The following is a 24,419-nucleotide window of genomic DNA, read 5'->3' as shown; positions in this document are numbered from 1 at the left end:
AAAAAAATTTTTTTTAATAGAGACAGGGGTCTCACTCTGTTGCCCAGGCTGGTCTTGAACTCCTGGGCTAAAGTGATCCTCCTATCTCAGTCTCCTAAGTGCTGGGCTTACAGGCGTGAGCCACTGTGCCTGGCCAAGAAAAGACCTTTAAAAAGCAAAATCTGCTTGTTAGATTTTTAGTAGTCTTTTTCCTATTCATTAACAAATAGTAGTAAGCATAAATGATGCACAGTGATCAGTGAAAACAGATTTCTTCTCAGTAAAATAAACACACTGCAAGAAGTATGTGTAAAGATTGTACATATGGCCAGAGAATATTTCTAAACAACAAACAAAATAATTATCAAATAATTCCCAAAGTAGTTTTTCTTCTTCTTTTTAATTCTCTTTTTCAAACCTTGGTACAAGACATTATGTAGTGGCAGAATAAAATGTTTTCTATAAAAAGTTTTACTTTTTGAAATGAATAGCCTTTTCTTAGTTTTTAAAAATGTATTTCAGAAGTAGAAACTGATTATTCTTACAATTTGATTACCTGGTTATCTGATCAAATGTAAGTTTAGCTGATCTATAAACAGGTTTTAAGATTTTTTCCAGGGTTGAAAACTCACATAATTTTTACTGAAGACTATAACATATTAATGAAGACAGGAAAAAAGGGGATGTGGGTTACTGTTGCCTAAGAAATAACTCAACGAACCCCTTTAAAACCAGTATTTTCTTGCTTAAACATTAGGGCAGGTACCAGTAGAGAAAAAGCCATTGGGATGGGGCTCCACTCCTTCAGCCATAACCACCTAGTACAGCAGCTTTAGGCGTTTTCCTCAATACACTGGATCATTGTGAAAGTACAGGGGTATCAATGTCTTGCAGCTTGAAACCTAATGTTCTAGGGGAACCCTGTCCAACAGAACTTTCTGTACTGATGGAAATGTTCTGTACTACTGCTGTCCAATGCAGGAGCCAGTGATCACATGTAGCTATGGAGCACAGGAAATGTGTCTAGTGCAAATGGGGTTCTGAATTTTAAATCCAATTTAATTTAAGCTAATTTAAATCTCAATAGCCACACGTGGCTACTGGCTACTAAACTGGACAGTGGTGCTGTAGGAAATTTTTTTTAGTAAAACAGTACTTTCTGGTTTTAAGATCTTAGTTTTAGTTCTTGCTATCTCTGAGATTCAGACACGTCCTCAAAGCTGAATGATGCCCCACACCACACTGTGTTCAGAATCATGACTCCACTTTTTTTTTTTTTAAACTAGTTAGGCTCATTATACCTAAGAAAACGTTGAGATAAGCTTTTTAAGGATGCTTCTGGACAAGAACTCATCGTAAGGAAAGGAGGAGGAACCAGGGCCCAGTGGGACACAGCAGGGCTCCAAAGTGACAACAGGTGTGCTGCATATGCCTGGAAATACTGCTCCACAGGACTGGATTTGTTCTAGAGTGCATGGGAGCCATGCCTGGGAATCCCAGAAATACTGAACAGCACTTTATAGCTGCTTGGGATCTTTCATGAGTAGAAGAGAAGAGCTAAGTAAGTGAAATTTGGGTTATAATTGTTCTTTTGTATCTACTGGTCCCTGCAGGCTGATGAAGCTTGGGAAACAGATTAAATGGAGTAAACAGATTTGATTAGTTTGCTCCAAATTATGGTATCAGTATAATATAGTTCAGCAGTTTTAGCACCTGTTGCTAATATTTATAAATAACATGCCAGGGTCATACCCAAATTAACCTTAGAAGGTTAAAAAATATCCTAAGAGCCAAATACATAATTACTGTCAGTAAAGGGAGAGATAGCTGTAAGAGAGCTTTACAAAAGCCCTATCAGACTGACAAAATTGAGTTGCTTCTATGAATCATATAAAATTGAGCTTTTATGTATGTCTCCAAGAGTAACTATATAAATGTAAAATTATAATAGCTGAATTACTTTGCTTTTACCCTGTCAACAACTGCCAACTAAACATTTTAATATGAAGATACATTGGCACACTAGGATATATTTCCCATTGCAAATGTATTAATAATATTTTGTTAAAAATATGAGGCAAAAACATTGATGACAGCTAGAAGATGAACTGATTCCTAAAGATCAAGAGTAAGATAAAAACCAAGTTATAATAGTGGTTTTTACAAAGTAAGATGTTTATTTTAATGTTTTCACATATAATAAACTCATTTAAATAAAAATAATGCTATTAGTGAAAACTGGTATCTTAACTTTTTTAATTTTTAATTTTTGTGGGTACATGGTAGGTGTATGCATTTATGGAGTACATGAGATGTTTTGATACAGCTATGAAATGCATAATAATCACATTATGGATGATGGGGTACCTATCCCCTCAAGCATTTATCCTTCGTGATATCTTAACTAGTGAGAGCTCTGGGAATTCTTTAGTTTAAAAACTGAAGAGAAAAAAGTCTCCAATTTTATGTTTTACGTTTATGAGATCATCTCCATAAGTCAAAATTTTCAATGGGGGATCAAAGAAACAAGAGTTCGCTTTAGAACTACCAATTATCGGAGATTCAATGTGGGGCTTGTGGCCCACATATAGGACTTTCTAGCTGCTAATTATTTACTCCTGTTAATTTGCTGTATAATTCTTATTTTTGTCCTCCTTCAGTACATCCAGTGTTGACACTGTCCCTAAGAATACATCTAATCAAAATTAGTGAGTAGAAGTAAAAAGAATTGTGGCTTAATTGTTAATAAGGCTTTAGAAATCCTGTATTCCTTTGAAAACAGACTTTGATCTTTGCTTTGGTTTCTTATGAAGAAGTGCTTCCCCAGATTCGTGGTCTGTGTATTTTTACTTGACTTTTTAATGTGTTATTTTCATGCATTTCCCATTACTTAACTGTTCATCTGGATTCATAATTACCTATATGATTCCATTTGTACATATAAAAAACAATTATTATGTGTTACATATCATGGCACTTCACAGTTTACAGTGCCTTCAGATACTCTCACAACAACATAAGGTAGATAATGAGAGCTACTCTTTATTGAGCATCAAGTATTTGCCAAACATAACATTTCCAGTACTTGAAACACTGCTGCAATGTTTCACAAATTTTATATTATATAAATATAAAAATCAGGATTTGGAAAAGCTATAATAGGAACTAATAGAGTTACTTCAACATAGAGTACATTTTCACCTCTGCCCAGGAGTGAGTAAGGTAGCTATCCCAGATGTTTGAACCCTAAATACAGTGCGGCAATTAAGGCTGAGATAAGATGTGGTTAGATGATAAATTCCAAATCTGAACTCGAATCTCTTGGTTTTAGGTTCCAAAGGAAGGCCTCAATTATATTGGTAATCCATGTATTATCAAAAGTTATCTGATTAAAGAAAGAGAAAACCCTATAGTAAATAACTGACATGCTCCATCCCAAAGAGATGTGAATATCAGAAAATAGATGAATTAGACAGGCACAAGTCAAAGGAGATGTATCCATCTTGAATTCTATCAATACTAAAATGACATAGTGACTTAGAGATTTATCCAGCCAAAACAGTTTAGAATTAATGTTACTTTTACCATTAATTTTGTCACGACTGCGTGGTGGCTTTATATATGTAAAAGGCTCCTAACCATCACAGATGCATTTCAATGTGTTTATGCATAGAATATGTATTTTTAAAAAAATATTCTAGAAAAAAGAAGAAGCGAGGAGGAGATGGATGATATAATCAACAAAATGTTGATATATTTTAGAACTGGATGAGGCATACATAGGGGTTCACTGCAATATTCTTTCTACTTTTGTGTATGTTTGAAATTTTCCCTAACAAAAAGTTTTAAAATATTTGGGAAAAAACTAGCTTATAATAATGTAGGTAGTTTATAACATTTATTAAATAACAAGAACTTAAGGATGAAATTCATAAACAATGTTATAGGAGGCAGAAAACAAAGCATGTGTTAATCAATAAAAGTAATCAGAAAAAAAAACAAAGTAATTATAAATCACAAGTTGGAAGACAAGGAAGGAAATATTTGAGAGAAATTAGGTCAGCATGGTGGTGGGTGCCTGTAATCCCGGCTAGTCAGGAGGCTGAGGCAGGAGAATCACTTGAACCGGGGAGGTGGAGGTTGCAGTGAGCCGAGATTGTGCCATTGCATTCCAGCCTGGATGATAGAGCGAGACTCCATCTCAAATTAAAAAAAAAAAAAAAAAAAGAAATATTTGCGAGAGAAACTGGTTCTCTGGTAGTTTAATAGTAATCCCTAAACTTTTTTTTCACTCAACAATGGCCATAAGAAAGCACTTGATCTGGACTATACATTCTTCAGAGTGTAAACGTTATTCATCAGATTGTAGTCAGCCCAAATGGAATTTTTCCTTTAGACAACTCTTTTTTTTCTTTCTGATGCTATTTTTACCAAAGTAATCTTTTCCAAGCAGCTTTGTCCTGTAGGATTCTCCCAGTGCCTGATGAGAGTCCTTTTGGCTAGTGGTAGTAGAAAGGTGCTTTAAAATACATAATGGAGTTGAGTTTTGGTTGAAGTATGACATTTACTAGATTTGTGATTTTCAGCAAGTCATTTAAAAATTTCTGGGCCTTTCTACTTATTTCTAATATGGAGATATAATTACTATCTCAGGCAGTTTCCTAAAATGTGGCACATGAAGTATGCTGTTTTAAACTTTTACAAATATAAGGCTAAGGGTTTAAAAAAGAATTTACTGGGGCCGGGCGAGATGGCTCACGCCTGTAACCCCAGCACTTTGGGAGGCCGAGGGGGGCAGATCACGAGGTCAGGAGATCGAGACCATCGAGGTCAGGAGATCGAGACCATCCTAACTAACACGGTGAAACCTCGGCTCTACTAAAAATACAAAAAATTAGCCGGGCGTGGTGGCAGGTGCCTGTAGCCCCAGCTACTCGGGAGGCTGAGGCAGGAGAATGGCGTGAACCTGGGAGGCGGAGGTTGCAATGAGCCAAGATCGTGCCACTGCACTCCACCCTGGGCGACAGAGTGAGACTCTATCTCAACAACAACAACAAAAAAAACCATATATATATATATGCTGGGCACGGTGGCTCATGCCTGTGAATCCCAGCACTTTGGGAGGGCAAGGTGGGAGGATCACCTGAGGTTAGGAGTTTGAGACCAGCCTGGCCAACATGGTGAAACCCCATCACTACTAACAATACAAAAAAATTAGTCAGGTGTGGTGGCGGGCACCAGTAATCCCATCTACTTCGGAGGCTGGGGCAGGAGAATCATTTGAACTCGGGAGGCAGAGGTTGCAGAGAGCCGAGATTGCACCACTGCATGCCAGTGACAAGAACAAGACTGCATCTCAAAAGAAAAGAATATATCAAGGTTTTCTCCAAGCTAAAAATCACACTTGTGGCTTCAAGTCCTAGTGACAGTGAACATCCAATATTAAACTCTACTAGAAGGCTGTTATGGTCTCTTCCTCCTTGTTCTATTTCCATACACCTTTTATTTTATTTTATTTTATTTTATTTTATTTTATTTTATTTTATTTTATTTTTTTGAGACAGAGTCTCACTCTGTCACCCAGACTGGAGTGCAGTGGCTCGATCTCAGCTCACTGCAACCTCTGCCTCCCAGGTTAAAGAGATTGTCCTGTCGTAGCCTCCTGAGTGGCTGGGATTACAGGCGTGCACCACCACGCCTGGCTAATTTTTCTGTTTTCAGTAGAGACGAGGTTTTACCATGTTGGCCAAGCCTGTCTCAAAGTCCTGACCTCAAGTGATCTGCCCACTTCAGGCTCCCAAAGTGCTGGGATTACAGGTGTGAGCCACCACACCCGGTGTATTTCCATACACATTTTAAACAGGTTGATCCTCTTCTTCTGAGTGACAGGTATGCATATTTGCACTTCAATGTATTACCAAGAATGCAAAAAGTTGAGAAATACGTTAAGGAAACCACATTTTCTACTACAGAGTGTTTACTTCAGTCTTTCTAGGAGTGTGTATGCTTCTAGAATATATACAAGGTATGTCAGACCAGAGGTATGAAAATGAGGCATTTCGGCCAGACATGGTGGCTAATGCCTGTAATCTCAGCACTTTGGGAGGCCGATGTGGGTGGATCACCTGAGGTTGGGAGTTCGAGACCAGCCTGACCAACATGGAGAAGCCCCGTCTCTACTAAAAATACAAAATTAGCTGGGCGTGGTGGCACATGCCTGTAATCCCAGCTACTCGGGAGGCTGAGGAAGGAGAATTGCTTGAACCCAGGAGGCAGAGGCTGCAGTGAGCCAAGATCGCGCCATTGCACTCCAGCCTGGGCAACAAGAGCGAAATTCCATCTCAAAAAAAAAAAAAAAAAAAAGAAAAGAAAAGAAAAGAAAATCAGGCATTTCATTTACTGCAAATGAATTAAATTATCATCAGCATGTTAAGAATTCTGTAAGTAAGTATCACTTTTAAGACATATTTTACCTGGAATTCACTCAGTTGCAGAACTTATATAAAGGAATCACCTTCACTCCTGATTTGTCACTAACCATGGCTGTAAAACATAACTGGGCAATCATTAGAAGTTTCTTCTCTGGAGAAACAAATTGACCTCAGAGAGAAGACACTAACAATTGGGGAGTTTCCCAACAGTGAAACCTACCAGTTGAAAAGCCCAACATAATTATAGAACCTCCAGGCAACTTCATAGTGACTTACTCTCAAATATCAACAACAGATATCTGGAGGAAAATGTCCAGCATTAAAGAGAAATAACAACAGCAAAGGGACCAAGGGGAACCAGAGACAACATAGGACCTGAAACAAAACGTAAGAAAGAAAATAGATCAAACCTGAAGTAAAATATTCTCAGAGAAATAAGAGATTGTATTCATAAAAACAAGTAGGACGTTAGGACTAGGAAATCATCAGAAACAAGAAAGAACTTTATAAATTAAAAATAAAATTTTATATCCTTCGCCCACTTGTTGATGGGGTTGTTTTTTTCTTGTAAATTTGTTTGAGTTCTTTATAGATTCTGGATATTAGCTCTTTGTCAGATACGTAGATGGCAAAAATTTTCTCCCATTCTGTAGGCTGCCTATTCACTCTGATGGTAGCTTCTTTTGCTGTGCAGAAGCTCTTTAGTTTAATTAGATCCCATTTGTCAATTTTGGCTTTTGTTGCCATTGCTTTTGGTGTTTTAGACATGAAGTCCTTGCCCATGCCATCAACAAGTGGGCGAAGGATATGAACAGACACTTCTCAAAAGAAGACATTTATGCAGCCAGCAGACACATGAAAAAATGCTCATCATCACTGGCCATCAGAAAAATGCAAATCAAAACCACAATGAGATACCATCTCACACCAGTTAGAATGGCCATCATTAAAAAGTCAGGAAACAACAGGTGCTGGAGAGGATGTGGAGAAATAGGAACACTTTCACACTATTGGTGGGACTGTAAACTAGTTTAACCATTGTGGAAGACAGTGTGGCGATTCCTCAAGGATCTTGAACTAGAAATACCATTTGACCCAGCCATCCCATTACTGGGTATATACCCAAAGGATTATAAATCATGCTGCTATAAAGACACATGTACATGTATGTTTATTGCAACACTATTCACAATAGCAAAGACGTGGAACCAACCCAAATGTCCATCAGTTATAGACTGGATTAAGAAAATGTGGCACATATACATCATGGAATACTATGCAGCCATAAAAAAGGATGAGTTCATGTCCTTTGTAGGGACATGGATGAACCTGGAAACCATCATTCTCAGCAAACTATCGCAGGGACAAAAAACCAAACACCGCATGTTCTCACTCATAGGTGGGAATTGAACAATGAGAACACTTGGACACAGGAAGGGGAACATCACACACTGGGGCCTGTTGTGGGGTGGGGGGCTGGGGGAGGGATAGCATTAGGTGATATACCTAATGTAAATGATGAGTTAATGGTTGCAGCACACCAACATGGCACATGTATACATATGTAACAAATCTGCACATTGTGCACATGTACCCTAGAACTTGAAGTATAATTTAAAAAAATAAATAAAAAATAAAATTTTAGGCTGGGCGCAGTGGCTCACGCCCGTAATCCCAATACTTTGGGAGGCTGAGGCAGGTGGATCACTTGAGGTCAGGGGTTCAAGACCAGCCTGGCCAACATGGTGAAACCCCATCTCTACTAAAAATACAAAAATTAGCCAGACAGGTGGCACATACCTGTAATCCCAGCTGCTCGGGAGGCCAAGGCACCAGAATTGCTTCAACCTGGGAGGCGGAGGTTGCAGTGAGCCAAGATTACGGCACTGCACTCCAGCCTGGGCGACAGAGCCAGACTGTCTCAAAAAAAAAAAAAAAAAAAAAAAAAAAAGAATAAAAAATAAACAAAATTTTAAAATTAAAGAAAGGGGGAAACTTGGAAGAAATCTTCCAAGAAGTAGATTAAGGAGGCAAAGAAACAGAAAATAGGAGAGAAAAGAAAATTTTAAGGTCAATCCAGGAAGTGCAAACTTTGGCTAACAAGAATTCTAGGAAGAGAAAACATGGAGAAAAAGACAGAAAATCTTCAAAGAAATAATATCTGACTTTTAAAATGGGCACATGTGTTACCTTGATAAAAGTAATTAAATCATATGGGCAACCATATATCTCAATGTTTAGGTGTTTACTTGCATGCAGTAGGTATATAAACATTATTATATATTATCCTATATTGTTCTCTGGTTGTTTTCTATGGATTATGCTGTTTTCTCATTTCAATTATAACCTCTTCAAATCCAGGAAGAATATTTGCCACTTATGGCAGGCACATATTCTATTTCTGATAAATACTTGTTAAACTCATTTGCTTTGAAGACGACTTGAGTTTCCAGTAAGCTCTGTGACTGTTTAAGAGGGTTCAGTCTTTCAGCCTTGTTACAAAAGTAAAGGTCATTCTTAGCTGAAACAGTTACTTTAAACTCCAGGAACTAGTCTGAGAATCCCAGCTCTTACATAAAGTCTAGAGGGAAGTCATTTTATAAAACAATGATAAACTGAAAGAAAGCTAGTCAAATGGCCTTTGTCTGAATACCCTTAAAGATCTTTGTCCATTCAATCTTCTTTTCAGAAAACTTGATCTGAGCCTCTATCCAGACACCCAGTTATATGGTACCAGTTAGTGGAATATGTAGGCTATGAATCAGACTCCGCTGTGGAAACTAATCCTTGAGTCACGATCATAATATTCCATTGGCATTCACCCCAGGGACAAGGTATTCATTTAAGAGTGCCACTCTTCCATGCAAAGGATGAAGCATCACGTAGCTCCCACTCATCATCACAGTCCTCACTCAAATATCCTAGTTTGGTTATCTGTTTCTGCAAGGCTGTGTGTAGTCATCCTCACCTATCAGGATTCTGCAGTCATCTCTACCCTATTCCAAAGGGTCCCTGGCTTTATTCATTAATTTAATAAATATCTATTGTCTATTTTGAGCTAGTCATTGTTCTCTATACTAGGGAACTGTATTCTAGCAAATCTGAGCCCAGAAAAGATTTGCTTAATCCATTCTCCAGCATACTTCTCTAATCAATTCTAGTGAATTTACATTTGCCTACCTATTGCCATATCTCCATCTTTAACTTTTTTTCTGCTGCATGTACACTTACTATCTGAAGTATTATTGATATGTTTTTAATGAATTACTTATGATAATGGCCACAATAATGGCATTGCAGGAACTCAATGGATACTTCGACTTTGAACTGTATTACTGTTCTCACCAAAGAATGGCCTTAAGACTTATTTCTCAAAGTGTGTCTGGGGAATTACCAGCATTGGTACAATTTGTTATAAATACAGAAATCTCAGGCCCCCACTCTGAGACCTACTGAACCAGAACCAGAATCTGCATTTTAATAAGCGCCATGTTATTTACATGCACATGAGAATTTAAAAATCACTGGCCCAGCTGACATCTTAATAAGCCATTCTCTAATTCCTTAATAAAGCATTAGAGGGTAGCCTGTGAGTGGGACACAGCAGTGCACCTGTAGTCCCAGCTATACAGGAAGCTGAGGCAAGAGGATTGCTTTGGCCCAGGAGTTCAAATCCAGCTTCTGTAACATAATGAGACCTCATCATAAAAAAAAAAATTGAGAGAAAAAGTAAATAAAAGGAAGCAATCCTGGATAATATTATTTTAGGTATATCTGTACTTAACTTCAGGTATAACTATACTTAACTAAGTTTAGTTATAACTGAATTTAAAGACATTGTCTACTATATCATCAATATCTTGCTTGGGTAATGTATTTTTCTACTAAGGTAATCACAATGTTTCCTAGTGTTATGGTTTTATAATACCTCTAAGTCAAGAGAAGGCCTATGCTCTTTCTCCCCCAACAGACATCCTCGAGCCTAACTAGAAATGCCATGAATTTACTTACTCGTTCAAGGTGTTCTTTGTTGTGACTCACCCATGAATCGAGCTACAAGGTACACATACACACTAGCTGGTTGCTCGTCTAAGCCCTCAGGTCTGCTGCTCTTGTTCTATCCCAACAGTTCGCTTCAGTCTTAGTGTGGGTAAAATTGCTTTTCAACAATTGCTCCCATGTTGAGTCCTTCCCAAAACATCTCATTGAACTGGGACAGATCTGCTCATCTCTTGTTTTGAAATTATTATATCTCTAAGTATCTGTCTTCATCTGACCATAGTCTTCCAATTTTACACAAGGAACAGAGGATACTGAACCAGATGTGTGAGCAATACTTTGGATTATTTCCAGGGTATGCTGACAAGACAACTGGTTCCCTTTCTCAGCACTCATTTGCTCCTTCTGCTAACCACCTTCCTGACCTCAACACATCGCCTGGCCTCACCCAGAGACTCTGCCAAGCCCCTTCAGACTACAAAGCCTCTTGTCCTGGCTTCTCCTGGTCTGTCTTGTTTCCCTGTCACCTGTGATGTAAAGGGAGAGTGGATACAAATGGGTGAGGCCTCACAACAGCTAGCACATGGTAGGCTCCATAGCCTGGAAGAAGCCAGCAACATAGACAGTATTGCCTATTCTCCAAGTAGTTTCTGGGAATAGGCCTCAAAACCTTGACTTGTTTTCTACATGGAAACTCTGTTTTGTTTTGTCTTATTTTTGGTGGTAGAGAGGGGACCGAGAAAGTTAGACTAATGCTGTCCAAAATTAGGTATGAATATTCATAAGCGATTTCAAGTTTTCACTTGTAATTTTCTGTTTCCTTCATTTGATATTGCTGAATTTCCATTTCAGTTTTCACTGATCATACTTGCTTATTCTATAGTTCCAAGGGGAAAGAACAGAAGACTGTAACCTTTATTTTTTTCTCCAGGAAAAAGAGACTGTACTCTCCCTGTAGAGAGGGAGTTTGTCTTATACATCTTATATCCACTTCACATATGCCTTCTGTATAACAATCACTACATATATACCTTGCCTATGCAATCTCATGCTTATTTTATGACACCGAGCAAGCAACCTATGCTGGCTGTTTCTGCTTCCTTACCTGTTTGACTCTTTCTTCAATCTGGCTTTTAACCCTGCATTCTCCTGAGCCCATTCTTGCTAACGGACCTCCTAACTGCCACATCCAGTGGATACTTATGTTCTCTGTGGTACTGTCTGCTTTCCTCCTTCCCTCGCCTTTCACCCATGCCTGCATGCCTCCACACCTCCATGCTCTCCACACCTCCATGTCGATGCCTCCATGCTCTCAGCCTCTGTGTGGTTCCTCCTTAGTCTCTTCTTTATCCCCTCTTCTACCACCTCACCAAAGTTGGTGGTCCCCACGATTATAATTTATCTTCCCTTCCCATCTCACTGTATACCTTCCCTAACATGTTCATCCTTATCTGAGGCTTTGACTATACTCCTGACTCCCAATCTATATTTCCAAGTCTCACTTCTCTCCTGATCCTTGGTCCTGTATGTCCAACTGCCCTACTTGAAAGCAGCACTACCAGGGCAGCCTCTGATGCACATAAACTTAATACATGATTTCTTCTTCACCCTCTCAATCTGGCCCCTCTCCTGAATTCTCCATCTTAGTTCATAACATCACTGTTAACCCAGTCATCCAAGTTAGGAAAACTTTAATTCATTTATAATCCATGAAACCATGAAAAATTATCTTCTAAAAACCTTAAAGAGAGCACTTCACACTCTCAAATAAAGACCTCCACTGCCCAACTACTTACTATCAGCAGAAGACCACCTTCTTTGTCTTCAGCATGAAGCACCAGGCCTAATCGGACTCCGACCCACTTTCGGCAGATCACCTCTTCCCACATCCCCAGGCTACCCTATGCTTGAGCCCCACTGGACTATTTACAGTGTGATATTCTTTCACATCTCTAGCCTTGCATATGCTGCTGCTGCCGCCTACAGCAGTGACTCTCAACAGGGGACAATTTTGCCCCTAGGGGACATCTGGCAATGTCTGGGGACACTTTTTGATTGTCACACTGGGAGAAAGGGGTGTTACTAGCATTTAGTGGGTGGAGGCCAGGGATGCTGTTAAATATCCTACAGTTCACAGGATAGCCCCCACTACAAAAGTGTCCAGCCCAATATAATAATGCTGAGATGGGGAATCCCTGCCCTAGAATCTCTTTGATTTCTCTGCCTGATGAACTCCAGTTTACCTATCAAGACTCGGTTCAAATGTCACCTCCTCTGCAAAACTTTCCTCTACCAACCAGGTCCTCTCTCCAGATAAATAATGTCACATCTTTCTACTCTTTCACACACACCTCTATTTAGCACACCACATATTAGACTGAAAATTTTTATGTTTACCAGCATGTCCCTATTACTAGAACGGGAGCTCCCCTAAATAGAGACTGTATTTTACTCATCTTTTATTCTCAGTGCTTGGGACAGTGCCTGGCACTCAAATGTGTACTGGATGAATAAAACAAGACACATCTACAGAGAATACAAAACATTTTCAAGCAAACAATTCAGCACTCTGAACCTGTCTGAAATTAATGATTCCTCAGTTCTAAGAAATATACATGTACAAATATACATTTTTCACCAACTTTCTAAAACTAGTCATTAACATTGTGGCATCACATTTTAGAATATTTATAAATTACATTGGTTTATATAAGTGCTGCTCAAAATAAATTTAACCAAATCTCTCTAAATATTCTGCTAAATTTAGTAAAATAGGGACTGGAAAATAATGGAACATTAAAGTAAGTATATATTTAAAACATCTATTTTAGGAAGAACAATTAAATAAGAAAATATTGAAATGTATAATCTTGAGATTAGTGTTAAAGGCTTTGAAATAATTAATACATAAGTTTATTACAGTTCTACTATACTAGGCTTAAGCAATTTACCTATTTAGGATTAAGTTACATATAATGAACAAAAACTTTTATAACAAAAAGAAAAAATGTAAAAAATAATTCTAACAAAAATATGAATATAAGCAAAGAATGGAAGACATTCAAGCTTGGGCAAAATGCTAATGCACATTAAATAATAGGGTACTGAAATCTCTGAGCATCCTAACAACATAACATAGGAGATTTCGAAAACAACAGATGGGGGAAATAAAATAACAGTAGAGAAAACTAACTACTATACAGATTTAGAAATCTGAATAGCAATCATTGTTATCACTGTATACATAGTACCTTAGCTCCTTAACCTGCTTCTTGATTGAACTGACAAAATATTACACATACCGTTAAAATATCAAGTATTTATTTTCAGATCAAAGGTCATTAAATAGCCTTTACAAAAGCAATACTGTATTTCAAAAGGCATATATAATAAACACATGCCAGTCACTGTTATGTTGTTTGCTATGCCTGAAATAAACATTATTATGCAGACAGACTACAAAGTCTCATCTTCACTCTTAAGTTGTAAACACAGAACACAGACGTCCCAGATACAGGTAAAAGTCCTCACTAGATTTAAAAAATCAGTCATTAATGAGCTGTTGATTATAGAAAGCTAGAAACTCAATTTTATACTGCTAGAGACTGGTAGCTAAACATATAAGAAAAGAATTTGTAGACTCTCAGTGCTTTAGAAACCAGGGTCTCTGACCAAAGCAGTGATTTAATTTCACGGCTGCTCAGTACAGATAGCTGACATTACTAAATGCTACTCTAATATCAACTTGTTAAATGTGAATCCAGACTCAGCGTATCAGAATACTAACCCAGACTAACTGGAGTCATGGGAAATATTTTGGGAGCTGTTTATTTATAAATGAGTTACAATATACCACTATAATTAGATTAATATATAATTATTGATAAACAGGATTATTTCTAAAACCCATTATTGTTGCCACTGCTATATTTAGAAAAAACAACACTAGAATCTTCTCCATAAAACAAGCCTTTGATTTATCAATTAAATCTATTTAGATATAGCATAAATTAAATTTAACTGTCACTATATGGTTTACAATGCTTTTATAAAGAGAAGTCTAATAAACATTAAAAGGGGGGACAATTTAAATCTCCAGCAAACTGCACACTTCTGAATTATTTTATAATCCAATAATCTACCAAAAGATAGAATCTGCACAAAGTTATACATTTGATTGTCACAAAAAATATTTAAGTTAGCTTACCTAAGCATAAATAAAACCAGTAACAATGGATATTTTTAACAATGCAAAAGGCATTTGATGCACATTTCATTAAAAAAACACATTTAAAATACTCTTCTCAAAAGCATCCACAACAAACTATAATTATTACCACAAAATAAACTATTTTAAGGTGTTTCTACAAATATTTCTACATGAATTATTCCTTTCAGATTATTTCATTAAGTGTAAAATAAATTCATAAGTAACATTAATTCAATTAGCATACTATTAATGTTTCTTCTCAGTGCCACCTCATTTCTTTCTTTTAGGAAGAAAAACAGTAGACTAGAATATAATCTCCCAAAATCTGGTTTTAGAAAAGTTTCCTAAACGGAGTTTACAATTCTAAAATATAGATCAGAATTTGAAATCTGATCTTTTTTTATCCTTAGTAAAGTAGTGGCTTATATTAACATCTGGGCATTGGTAACAATTATTATATTTACCAGATTTCAGAAGAGAGAAAATAAACTAGCAATTACTATTTTATTCACCTAAAGCTACTTATCCAGAAGTTTTTTTAAAAAAACAATCTTTAATAAACATATTGGATGTTACAAAAACACAGATAAACAGATAAGGTTTTTCCCCCCAAAACTATGATTTACTGTCATGTAAAACTGCTTTAGTTAGAAAATTTTTTAAATTTCCTGGAATCTGGTAAAACATTTCAAATACAGAAATTTTAAAAATCTATTTCAGTTCAAACCATTTTAAATACTTTGGAAAGGCCAAATTACATAAAGAACTTTTGGCTAAGATTCATAAGAGTTAAATTACTAATATAATAAAGCTGAATTGTCAAAAAAATGAAAAGATAAATAGAAAATTGTGGGAAATGCCTAGCAATTTAAACCAAATTCAAAAATATTAAAACTTAGAATTCAATATCGGTGAAAGAGTGAGTTACATTTTAGAAGGCAGTATTAACTCGTGGCTAAAGAAAAATAGGGTGGAAACAAAATTCCTGTGGTTAAGGGTATATACAAATACAAATGCCATTTATTTTTCCTCTGCTTTAAACATGCAGCATAATAGTTTTTATGAATGATCTTATAAACACATGTATTTGAGATATAGTTTCTCTATGATAATTTATAACAAGATCTTCACACTTTGATATGGGTTTTTGTTTAACATTTTAAATAGGCACTCTAAATTTTACTCTATTTCATAATGATTAAGAAGGGGAGAAAACAAAATGATCGTTTGAAAATAGGAATAAAGTATTGAGCTACACAACAGAATAGTATACCATTTAAAGGAAACATATACCAAGATAAAATGTTATGAAATAGACTGTTATTCAAAGTTTGTTTTTATGTTGTAGAAAAGTTTTATAGCTTAAATCACTTAGGAAGATTTTTAAAAATATACATTTTGGTAAAAATAACAAATAGAGTAAAAAACTATACATAGAATTCTTCAGATTTACAAATATAAAATTTATGACTACAAAATACTGCTAGCTAAGGACCAGGAAAATATATAAAACTGCTTGGTTATAATAATATGTTCTCCAAATATTTCATTAAGTTATTCTCGTATAAATTAACATTTACCAAGACCAAAGGAAACTTACCTTGCAAGAATTAGACAGTTCATTTGTGTAATCTCTGTTGCTGTCTCTTGATAAATTATCCACTTTACTTTCATTTCCAGATGCAAACTTTATGAGTAACTGAGATGGTCCCCCTTTAGAACAATTGTGCTTAAGGCTGGATAGACAGGAAATATTTGGATAAGCTCCTCCCAATGAAATACTTCTTTGTAAAATACCATGGTTTTTGTTCATCTGTGAATGTGGTCTTTCCAATTCTCCATTGATATTTATTTGATAATCTACATTTTGGGAGGATGGCAAACATGCAGATGTCCTATGCGTGAGCTTAATATACTCTGAATCAGAATTAAGCTTAATTTCTGACATTTCTGGTTTACAATCACCATTTGTTGTTTCACAATCTAATGTAGTTGCTTTTTGTTGGGTGAAATGCACTGAAGCACAAGAATATCCTTCAGATGACTTTTCACAGACAGTCTGTCTGGGAGTATTATTTGAAAGAACAATCTTCTTCTGTAACGAGCCCTTCCTGTGAAGCGGCCGTATGTCTCTTACTTCTCCGGGGGTACAAATTGTTTTGGATAACCGAAGTCCATTGACAGCTGTTGAAAGAAATCCTTTAGCACTAGTGCCATCCTCATTATGTGCAATTTCACTAGGAGAAATAATAAACTGGTGTGAAGTTTGATAGGATCCTTTGCTCAGAAGAGTACATGGACTTGTTGGAGAAGTCGGTGGGGTATTTGAAGGACTCCTAGGAAAAATGACTAAGGAGGAGCAACGTTTTAGTGGAATTTTTGTGTTCCTGCTCACTGGCAATTTCATAATCTCTAATCCATGTTCCAAGTCATCCTGGACAAAAGGATCTGTACTTGTACTTCTTGAAAAAATTTCACATGGAGTAGTATTCCTGTTTGGCACACTTCTATTGGAGGTGCTGTCAGAAGGTAAGTTTCCACTCAAAACAGTATCATCACTTGGTGGAAAAGTGTAACTACTACTGTCACTGACGACACTGTTAGTGTATGAACCTCCACTTGTGATACTTGCACATGACCCAAAATCACTGCCGTTGCTGCTGTAAGACCCATTATCACTGGTTGAAAAGTTACTAAGGCTACCACTACAAATGGCTGGATTGCTTACAAGGTTACCATCATTCACAGCATTCAGTTCATTATCGACCACAGCACTGCTGTAAATACCATCCTTCAAGATACAAGTAAATGAAGCATCATCACTATCAGCTAAGACATTGCTAGACTGAAGATATGCACTGTACCTTGTTGGCTGTAGTGAAATCTGTAGACAGCTGCTCTTTTTATTAACATTTTCAGATGAGGGAACAGATGATCTTTCTTGAGACTGAACGTTTTCCTTTATTAACGGAGCTAATGCAGTCTGTCTGGGAGTCAGCTTCATTTGAACAACATTAGACGTTGAAATCCGTGTTGGTCTTTTGAAGCACACATGAACATGGCTATCCAAGTCATCTCCGGAGGTTTCTGACAAAGGGTAAGTATTGCTTCTTCTGGCTGCAAAGTGCAATCGTAAGCTTTGTGCCATTTGTTCTCATTTCCAAACATGTTAAGGGCTGAAAGTCATAACAAAGATCTCTGTCCGTAGACAGGCTAGAAGCAGCTGCACTGCATCAAAAGAAAAAATCATTTGTGGTGCCTAAAAGAGCTATTAAGTAGTAGTCTTTATCCTAAGTAAAACATTAGATACCAGATATCATAGAAAGAAAAAGACGACCCATTCCAGAGACTGACGTTTCCAAAATGTCTTGAATCGCTTGTAGTCAAAATGCCTTCACTTACAAAGCACTTGATTTCCAGCGACCTTTAAGCTGAGCTCAGCTGCAGCACACTGACTCAAACACAGCCAACCTTGTTTCAATTATACCTTCTCCAATTTGCATGAATGAGTAACACAAGAACAACAATCTTCTAACATTTCAAGTTGAAACAGTATTTTTTCACCCCAACTCTACTAAATGAACATTTAACTATGTGAATCGCAGTGCCTATACTTTCTCCAGCCGACTTTGACCACTAATATTTTTACCCATAGGTATAGAATTACAGGAAGTTGGTAGGAACGAAACCCCATGTAATTAAGCATCAAATCAAAGATTGAATTTCCAAATAGTAGCCATACTAGGAATCTAGTCAAGTTAGTTAATATAGGGACTGTTAATTTTTTTTTTAAATGAGTGAATTCAGTTAGGTAAATTTGGAAATACCAAAACTTTAGGATAAATTAAAACTTCAGCACTACATCAAATAGATACATATTTCAGCTTCCAAAGTGCTAGTTACATAAAAAGTGAAAGCCTAAGGACAGAACTACAAAATTAACCTAGTAATACCATTGCAAAACTGAAGCATAGGTTCGAGAAAAAAAGTTTAAGAGAAGCTGTCACTAAGCATTTTCTCCTGTAATTTTAAGGCCTTTTCCAGCCAAGTAGAACAGTCTTTAAATGATGCCATTTATACTTTGACTATTAAAACTGCCAAGAAATAGCCTAAGCAACCATTCCAATGAAAATATATGCAGATTAGAAAAAAAAACTACACCCCAAGATAGTTTGAACACATAGGATATTTTATTCCACTGTCTCTGCAATTCATTCACTTAAGAGAGTGTTGTGGTAAGTAAAGAAGTCTAAAAAGGATTTCACACATCAAATAAATATATCTCAATGCCAATTCTGTTCTGAAAAACTCTAGGAGCTCTTTGCTGGCCCCTGCTGGTGCTTTGAAACAATCCATTTAGCAGTTTGATATCTATAAAGAAATACAAACCAAGCTGCACATTTCTTTATATAAACAAAGTACATACTTGTTTACATTTTTGAGAGCTAGCCCTACCCTAGAGGTGGAATTACTCACCAGTGCTGATAAAGCTCCCACAGTAGAGAACAGTGGACTGTTTGTCCTTTTAGAGGTTGTGATTTTGTATATATATTTTTTCTGCTTTGTATTTATTTAACCTTTATTTTCAGTTTACTAGGCAATAAAAATTTAATATTTTAATTTCTCTCCCAAATGCCATAGACCAAGGTTGGTATTCTATTTGAAAGAAACAAATTTATTTTCAAATAATACTCTAGGGTATATTTAAACCCCTTACCTAAATTTTATAGCTGGAACTCCAGTAATAAATATATACTGGCTCATTCATAGGAAAGTAAAAGGTAAAATAGTTCCGTTGTTTATACCACATGCTACTACACCCAAGTTGTATTTTTCTAAGTAAGTTTTTTTCCCTAAGTAAAAGTAAATATGTAAAACATATACTCATACTTTGTTAAAAAAAAAAAAAACTGCTTAAGATAGATCTGTTTTCGATCAGAATTTTCTAAACAGATTTTTAATCAATTAAGACACAAAACAGAATTATGGGAATTTACTGAATTTCATTTGACTAGAATGAAACAGCACTGTTTTCGAATGCGTACAATAGTTGGAAACAGTAATACAATTATTATGTTATTTTCGGTTTTGTATAAACTACCTCCTTTATGATTTTACAGACTTCAGTCAATATTCTCTTAACATCTTTTTCTTTTAAATAAGGAGGAGTCCTGTTTTACTCTGCCTTCAAATGACCTCAGCGTTCTTTCTGGGATTAAGTGTGGGGTCTAATAACTCAAAGAATGAATCCCTTCTAATAGGCTAATCAATGAGATCTAATTGTTCATGCCTGTGGCCTAAAACTTCCATGAAATAAGAAAAGCTCCTCTGATTATTAACATATAAAATAATGAACTCCAAGTATTTGGCCAGATAAATGTCTTTTCTGGTAAACTTCACTACAAGCATCAGTACCATGTCCCCTAACTAGATTTTAACTTTCCAGAGAGCATGGGCCATAACTACACATTTCTTCTGATGCTCCTGAGCTTGTCCTGGGCACAAAGTAAGTACCAAAAGACACCAGATAGAAGTCTGGATGGATAGATGGATGGTGTCATCACAGTCACTCTGAATGCCTAATGCTTTCTTTCAGGATTTTTCTTGTTGTCGTTGAAGTTGATCCAGCTGCCACTTTTAAAGAAATATCAAAAAGCACAGCAGGTGGACAAGAAAGAATGACGTTTGAAAAATTTACAGAGAGGGTTTCAGCTAAGGAAAAGTAAGGTAAGAGAATCACATGCACTTCCTAGCACTCTAGTCTGAGTTTAAATTCTAGGGAGGCTGAACAGTTTGCATTGCTGGCTGAGGTCTGAAATTGCATAGGGTCTATACTGCTATTACAGCAGTTACATGGGAAATCGGGGAACTAGATATAAAATGTAGTCCCTCAGTCCAGCAAATACCAAAACAGGAGTGTTAACCCTAACCTTAAGTGTAGAAGAACTGGAGGGACATGGCAGCCCTCATCTGGAAAGAATCCATGCAAGTCCTACATAGAATTTCATATTCTGGAATGAAACAGATAATGTCTTAGGATTGAAGCTAAGAACCTCACATTCGGAGCTGTTGGTTACCGATCATCTACATGGAAAATAATGTGATTATCTACATGGTATGGACAGGCTCTGGGTAATCTTAATCATTGACTGAACTTTGAAGGCCAAAGTCAGCTGCGGCCTTTACAAAAATGTAAACAAGTATGTACTTTGTTTAATTGTATGTATCAAATTCGACAGGTTATGGTACCCACTTGTTTGGTCAAACACCAGTATAGACATTGCTATGAAGACATTTAGACAGGATTAGCATTTAAATCAGTAGACCCTGAGTAGAGCACATTACCCTCCACAATGTGTGTGGGTCTCATCCAATCAGTTGAGGGCTTTGAGAGCAAACACAGGTTTTGTAAGAAGCAGCAATGTAGAATCCCTGCCTAAGTTCTCAGCCTCCTGGCCTGCCCTGCAGATTTCAGATTGAAGTCTTCACTATATATATATTGTGTGGAATATATATATTCATATATTATACATAATTTCATATATAAAATATATGAAAAATAAATAATACATAAAATACATACACAATCTATTGTTTCTGTTTCTCTGGAGAACCTTCACTAATACAACTGCTAAACGTGAGAAGCACAGGGTCTCCACCCAGAATATACGTGGCTCCTAAAACCGGTGGCTGAATGTGTACAGGTGTATGTCTTAGACTGGTGACATAGTGCTAACTTTTGCATTGGTGGGTAGAATTTTTTTAAGACACATCATTCGGAAATGTTCTGTCATTATTGCCACCACTACCACCACCATCACCATAATGAAACGACAATATTTTATAACCCTCAAGTCTTAAAATTGGCTGGAAAAAAGTGATATAAGCCTACTCTTTCTTGAAAGCAAATATCACTTATATTACAAACGTTTTCCAGATGACTAAAGTTGTTTCTGCTTAATATTATACTTGTGTTCTTCACCCTCCATTTTCAAAGAGAATTTGCTAGCAAAATGGTACATTTTAAATTTAGTTGTGAGTGCCTCAGCAGAATAAAGACGGAATGACATTTATAATGACACCGGTCACTTGTTGCTATACAATCAGGTCTGTTACTCCACCAATGGCTATAGTTTCTATAACATCTCAGGTCATCTCTATACCTCCCTTACCTGCTAAGACTAGCAACAAATCAGAGAACTAGAATGACACACACCACCATGTTCTAATTATCTTTGGCTCTTTGGCTGGTAAACCAAGTTTCTCGAGAAAAGCTGTATCTCCCACGCATAGAAGAGCATCTAACACAGTAGATATACTAAATGGTATATCTTAGCTAACACAAGATATACCATATCAGAGAGCTACAAACGCGCAAGTCCATGAATGTTAAATGACACTTTATATTTCTATCACGATAAAGAATTTTCCAAGTATTTTCATTGTCACTGTCTCATTTTATCCTCACAATATGCTTATGAGATAGGCAGGGCAAATATTGTTGTCCTCGTTTTTTAAATGTGAGAAGGTATTTTTAGAAGGACTGAATAATTTGTTTAGGGTTACAAGCTAATGCCCCAAAAGAAAGGCAGGATTATAATAGAATTTCTTAGTCCTTAGTGTGGGGATCTATAATAACTTTTTTTTTTTCCCCTGAGATGGAGTCTCACTCTGTTGCCTAGGCTGGAATGCAGTGGTGTGATCTCAGCTCACTGTAACCTCCACCTCCTGAGCTCAAGCAATTCTCATGCCTCAGCCTCCAGAGTAGCCGGGACTACAGGTGCGCACCATCAGGCCTGGCTAATTTTTGTATTTTTAGTACAGACGCAGTTTCACCATGCTAGCCAGGCTGGTGTCGAACTCCTGACCTCAGGTGTTCACCTAACCTCAGGAACACCTCCTGATCCACCCGCCTCAGCCTCCCAAAGTGCTGGGATTACAGGCGTTACAATATCTTGATTAATGTGTTATTTTTTTTTCATTTGGTTAAAAGTTTTAAAAATTTTATCATATTTATCCATCTATAAATATCCAACTGTTAATATCAAAGGCAATACTTTTTTCTTCCAACCTATCATGATACACTTCATAGTATTATATACACAGTAAATGCTTAAGGAATGTTAATTCACTGATTAGTGTTTGACAAACAGCCATTCTGGCCATTAATAAAGAGTCACACCAATACTAAAGTTACTGGCAAAATGCACCAGACAATTAAGCACAAATTTGGTGGAAAGCACAAATGTGAGCTGTCCCTCCTTGTGGACAACATGCAAATAACACAAATAAAATAGTTCACCAATAATACACCCAATGATCAGGCAGAATTCACATAGGTATCAGTGGCAACAGGAAAAATAACAGTAATACTATGATCTAGCAATTCAACTCTAAAACATATCTCTTAGAGATAGACTCAGACACGTACATAGGGAGACATAAAAGTGTTTATCAATTGGTAAGAGCAAAATACTGGAAATAACACTAATATCTATTAAGGAGGTTAAATACATAAATTATAGCATTATGATTTTTCAGAATATAGAAAAGTATGCATCATTGAAATGTGTAATCACAGATCTCACAAATATTATGTTAAGCAAAAAAGCATATCAGAGGAATGTCTATAGAGATATACTATTTTTATAAATTAAAAAATATGCAAAATAAACAATGTGGGTTTTTGTTTTTTGGAGACAGAGTTTCACTCTTGTCACCTAGGCTGGAGTGCAATGGTGTGATCTTGGCTCACTGCAACCTCCACCTCCTGGGTTCGAGCAAGTCTCCCACCTCAGCCTCCCGAGTAGCTGGGATTACAGGTGCCTACCATCACACTTAACTAATTTTTGTATTTTTATTAGAGACAGAGTTTCACCATGTTGGCCAGCCTGATCTTGAACTCCTGACCTCAGGTGATCCACCTGCCTCAGCCTCCCAAGGTGCTGGGATTACAGGCATAAGCAACCATGCCCAGCCAACAATGTGTTTTTTAGGGATATATAGATATATATGTGATATAAAATATATATATGTGATAAAAGTATTTTAAAAAGCAAAGAATGATAAATACAAAATTGAAGACAGTGGCTACTACTTGTGGAGGAAGAAAAGAAGATGCTACTAAGGAGGCATCTAGGGAGGGTTTCAAAGATTTTGGTAATGTTCTAGTTCTTAAGCTGAGTAATGTGTATACATACTTGTCTTATTATTTAAAATATTTATATTATGTGGGCTTTTTTGTATGTATATTTCATGAGTTAAAAACAAAACACACACAAAAACTCCACCAATACGGAGTTTAATTTGTTTCCATCTAGAAGGGACCAGCCTGGCCAACATGATGAAACTCTGTCTCTACTAAAAATACAAAAATAAGCTGGGCAAGGAGGCGGGTGCCTGTAATCCCAGCTACTTGGAAGGCTGAGGCAGAGAGTCGCTTGAACCTGGGAGGCAGAGGTTGCAGTGAGCTGAGATTGCGCCACTGCACTCCAGCCTAGGCAACAGAGTGAGATTCTGTCAAATAATAATAATAATAATAAATAAAGGAAAACAGATCTATAGAGACAGAGGGGAAAAAAAGGAAAACATTTTATATTCTTTTAAAAAAAGCAAAAAAAAAAGGCAGAAAACAAATAGCTCTGTAACTAACCATATTTGATAATCAAATCAGCAACATCTGTCACTTAGCCTTAAAAATTAGATTGCCAGGCTGGGCATGGCGGCTCATGCCTGTAATCCCAGCACTTTGGGAGTCAGAGGCAGGCAGATCACGAGATCAGGAGATCAGGACCATCCTG

At 36.7% G+C, this 24,419-nt stretch overlaps 1 protein-coding gene across 2 annotated transcripts in view; it reads right to left on the bottom strand.

Moving 5' to 3' along the window:
* NEDD4 (NEDD4 E3 ubiquitin protein ligase) overlaps positions 1 to 24,419 on the bottom strand; it is a 165,593-nt gene that overhangs the window by 72,139 nt on the left and 69,035 nt on the right. Inside the window, exon 1 of one of the 2 annotated variants that reach the window (XM_003266958.4) lies at positions 16,220 to 17,971. The exons of the other annotated variant lie outside the window; for it this stretch is intronic. Coding sequence (XP_003267006.1) covers positions 16,220 to 17,767 — 1,548 coding nt within the window. The 5' untranslated portion in view covers positions 17,768 to 17,971. Of the gene's footprint in view, positions 1 to 16,219; positions 17,972 to 24,419 lie in introns of those variants that run through there. 2 annotated transcript variants of the gene reach the window in all.

This window comes from Nomascus leucogenys, chromosome 6 (assembly GCF_006542625.1).
Source record: "Nomascus leucogenys isolate Asia chromosome 6, Asia_NLE_v1, whole genome shotgun sequence".
Lineage (NCBI taxonomy): Eukaryota > Metazoa > Chordata > Mammalia > Primates > Hylobatidae > Nomascus > Nomascus leucogenys.
This window is presented reverse-complemented; position numbering and strand designations above follow the sequence as displayed.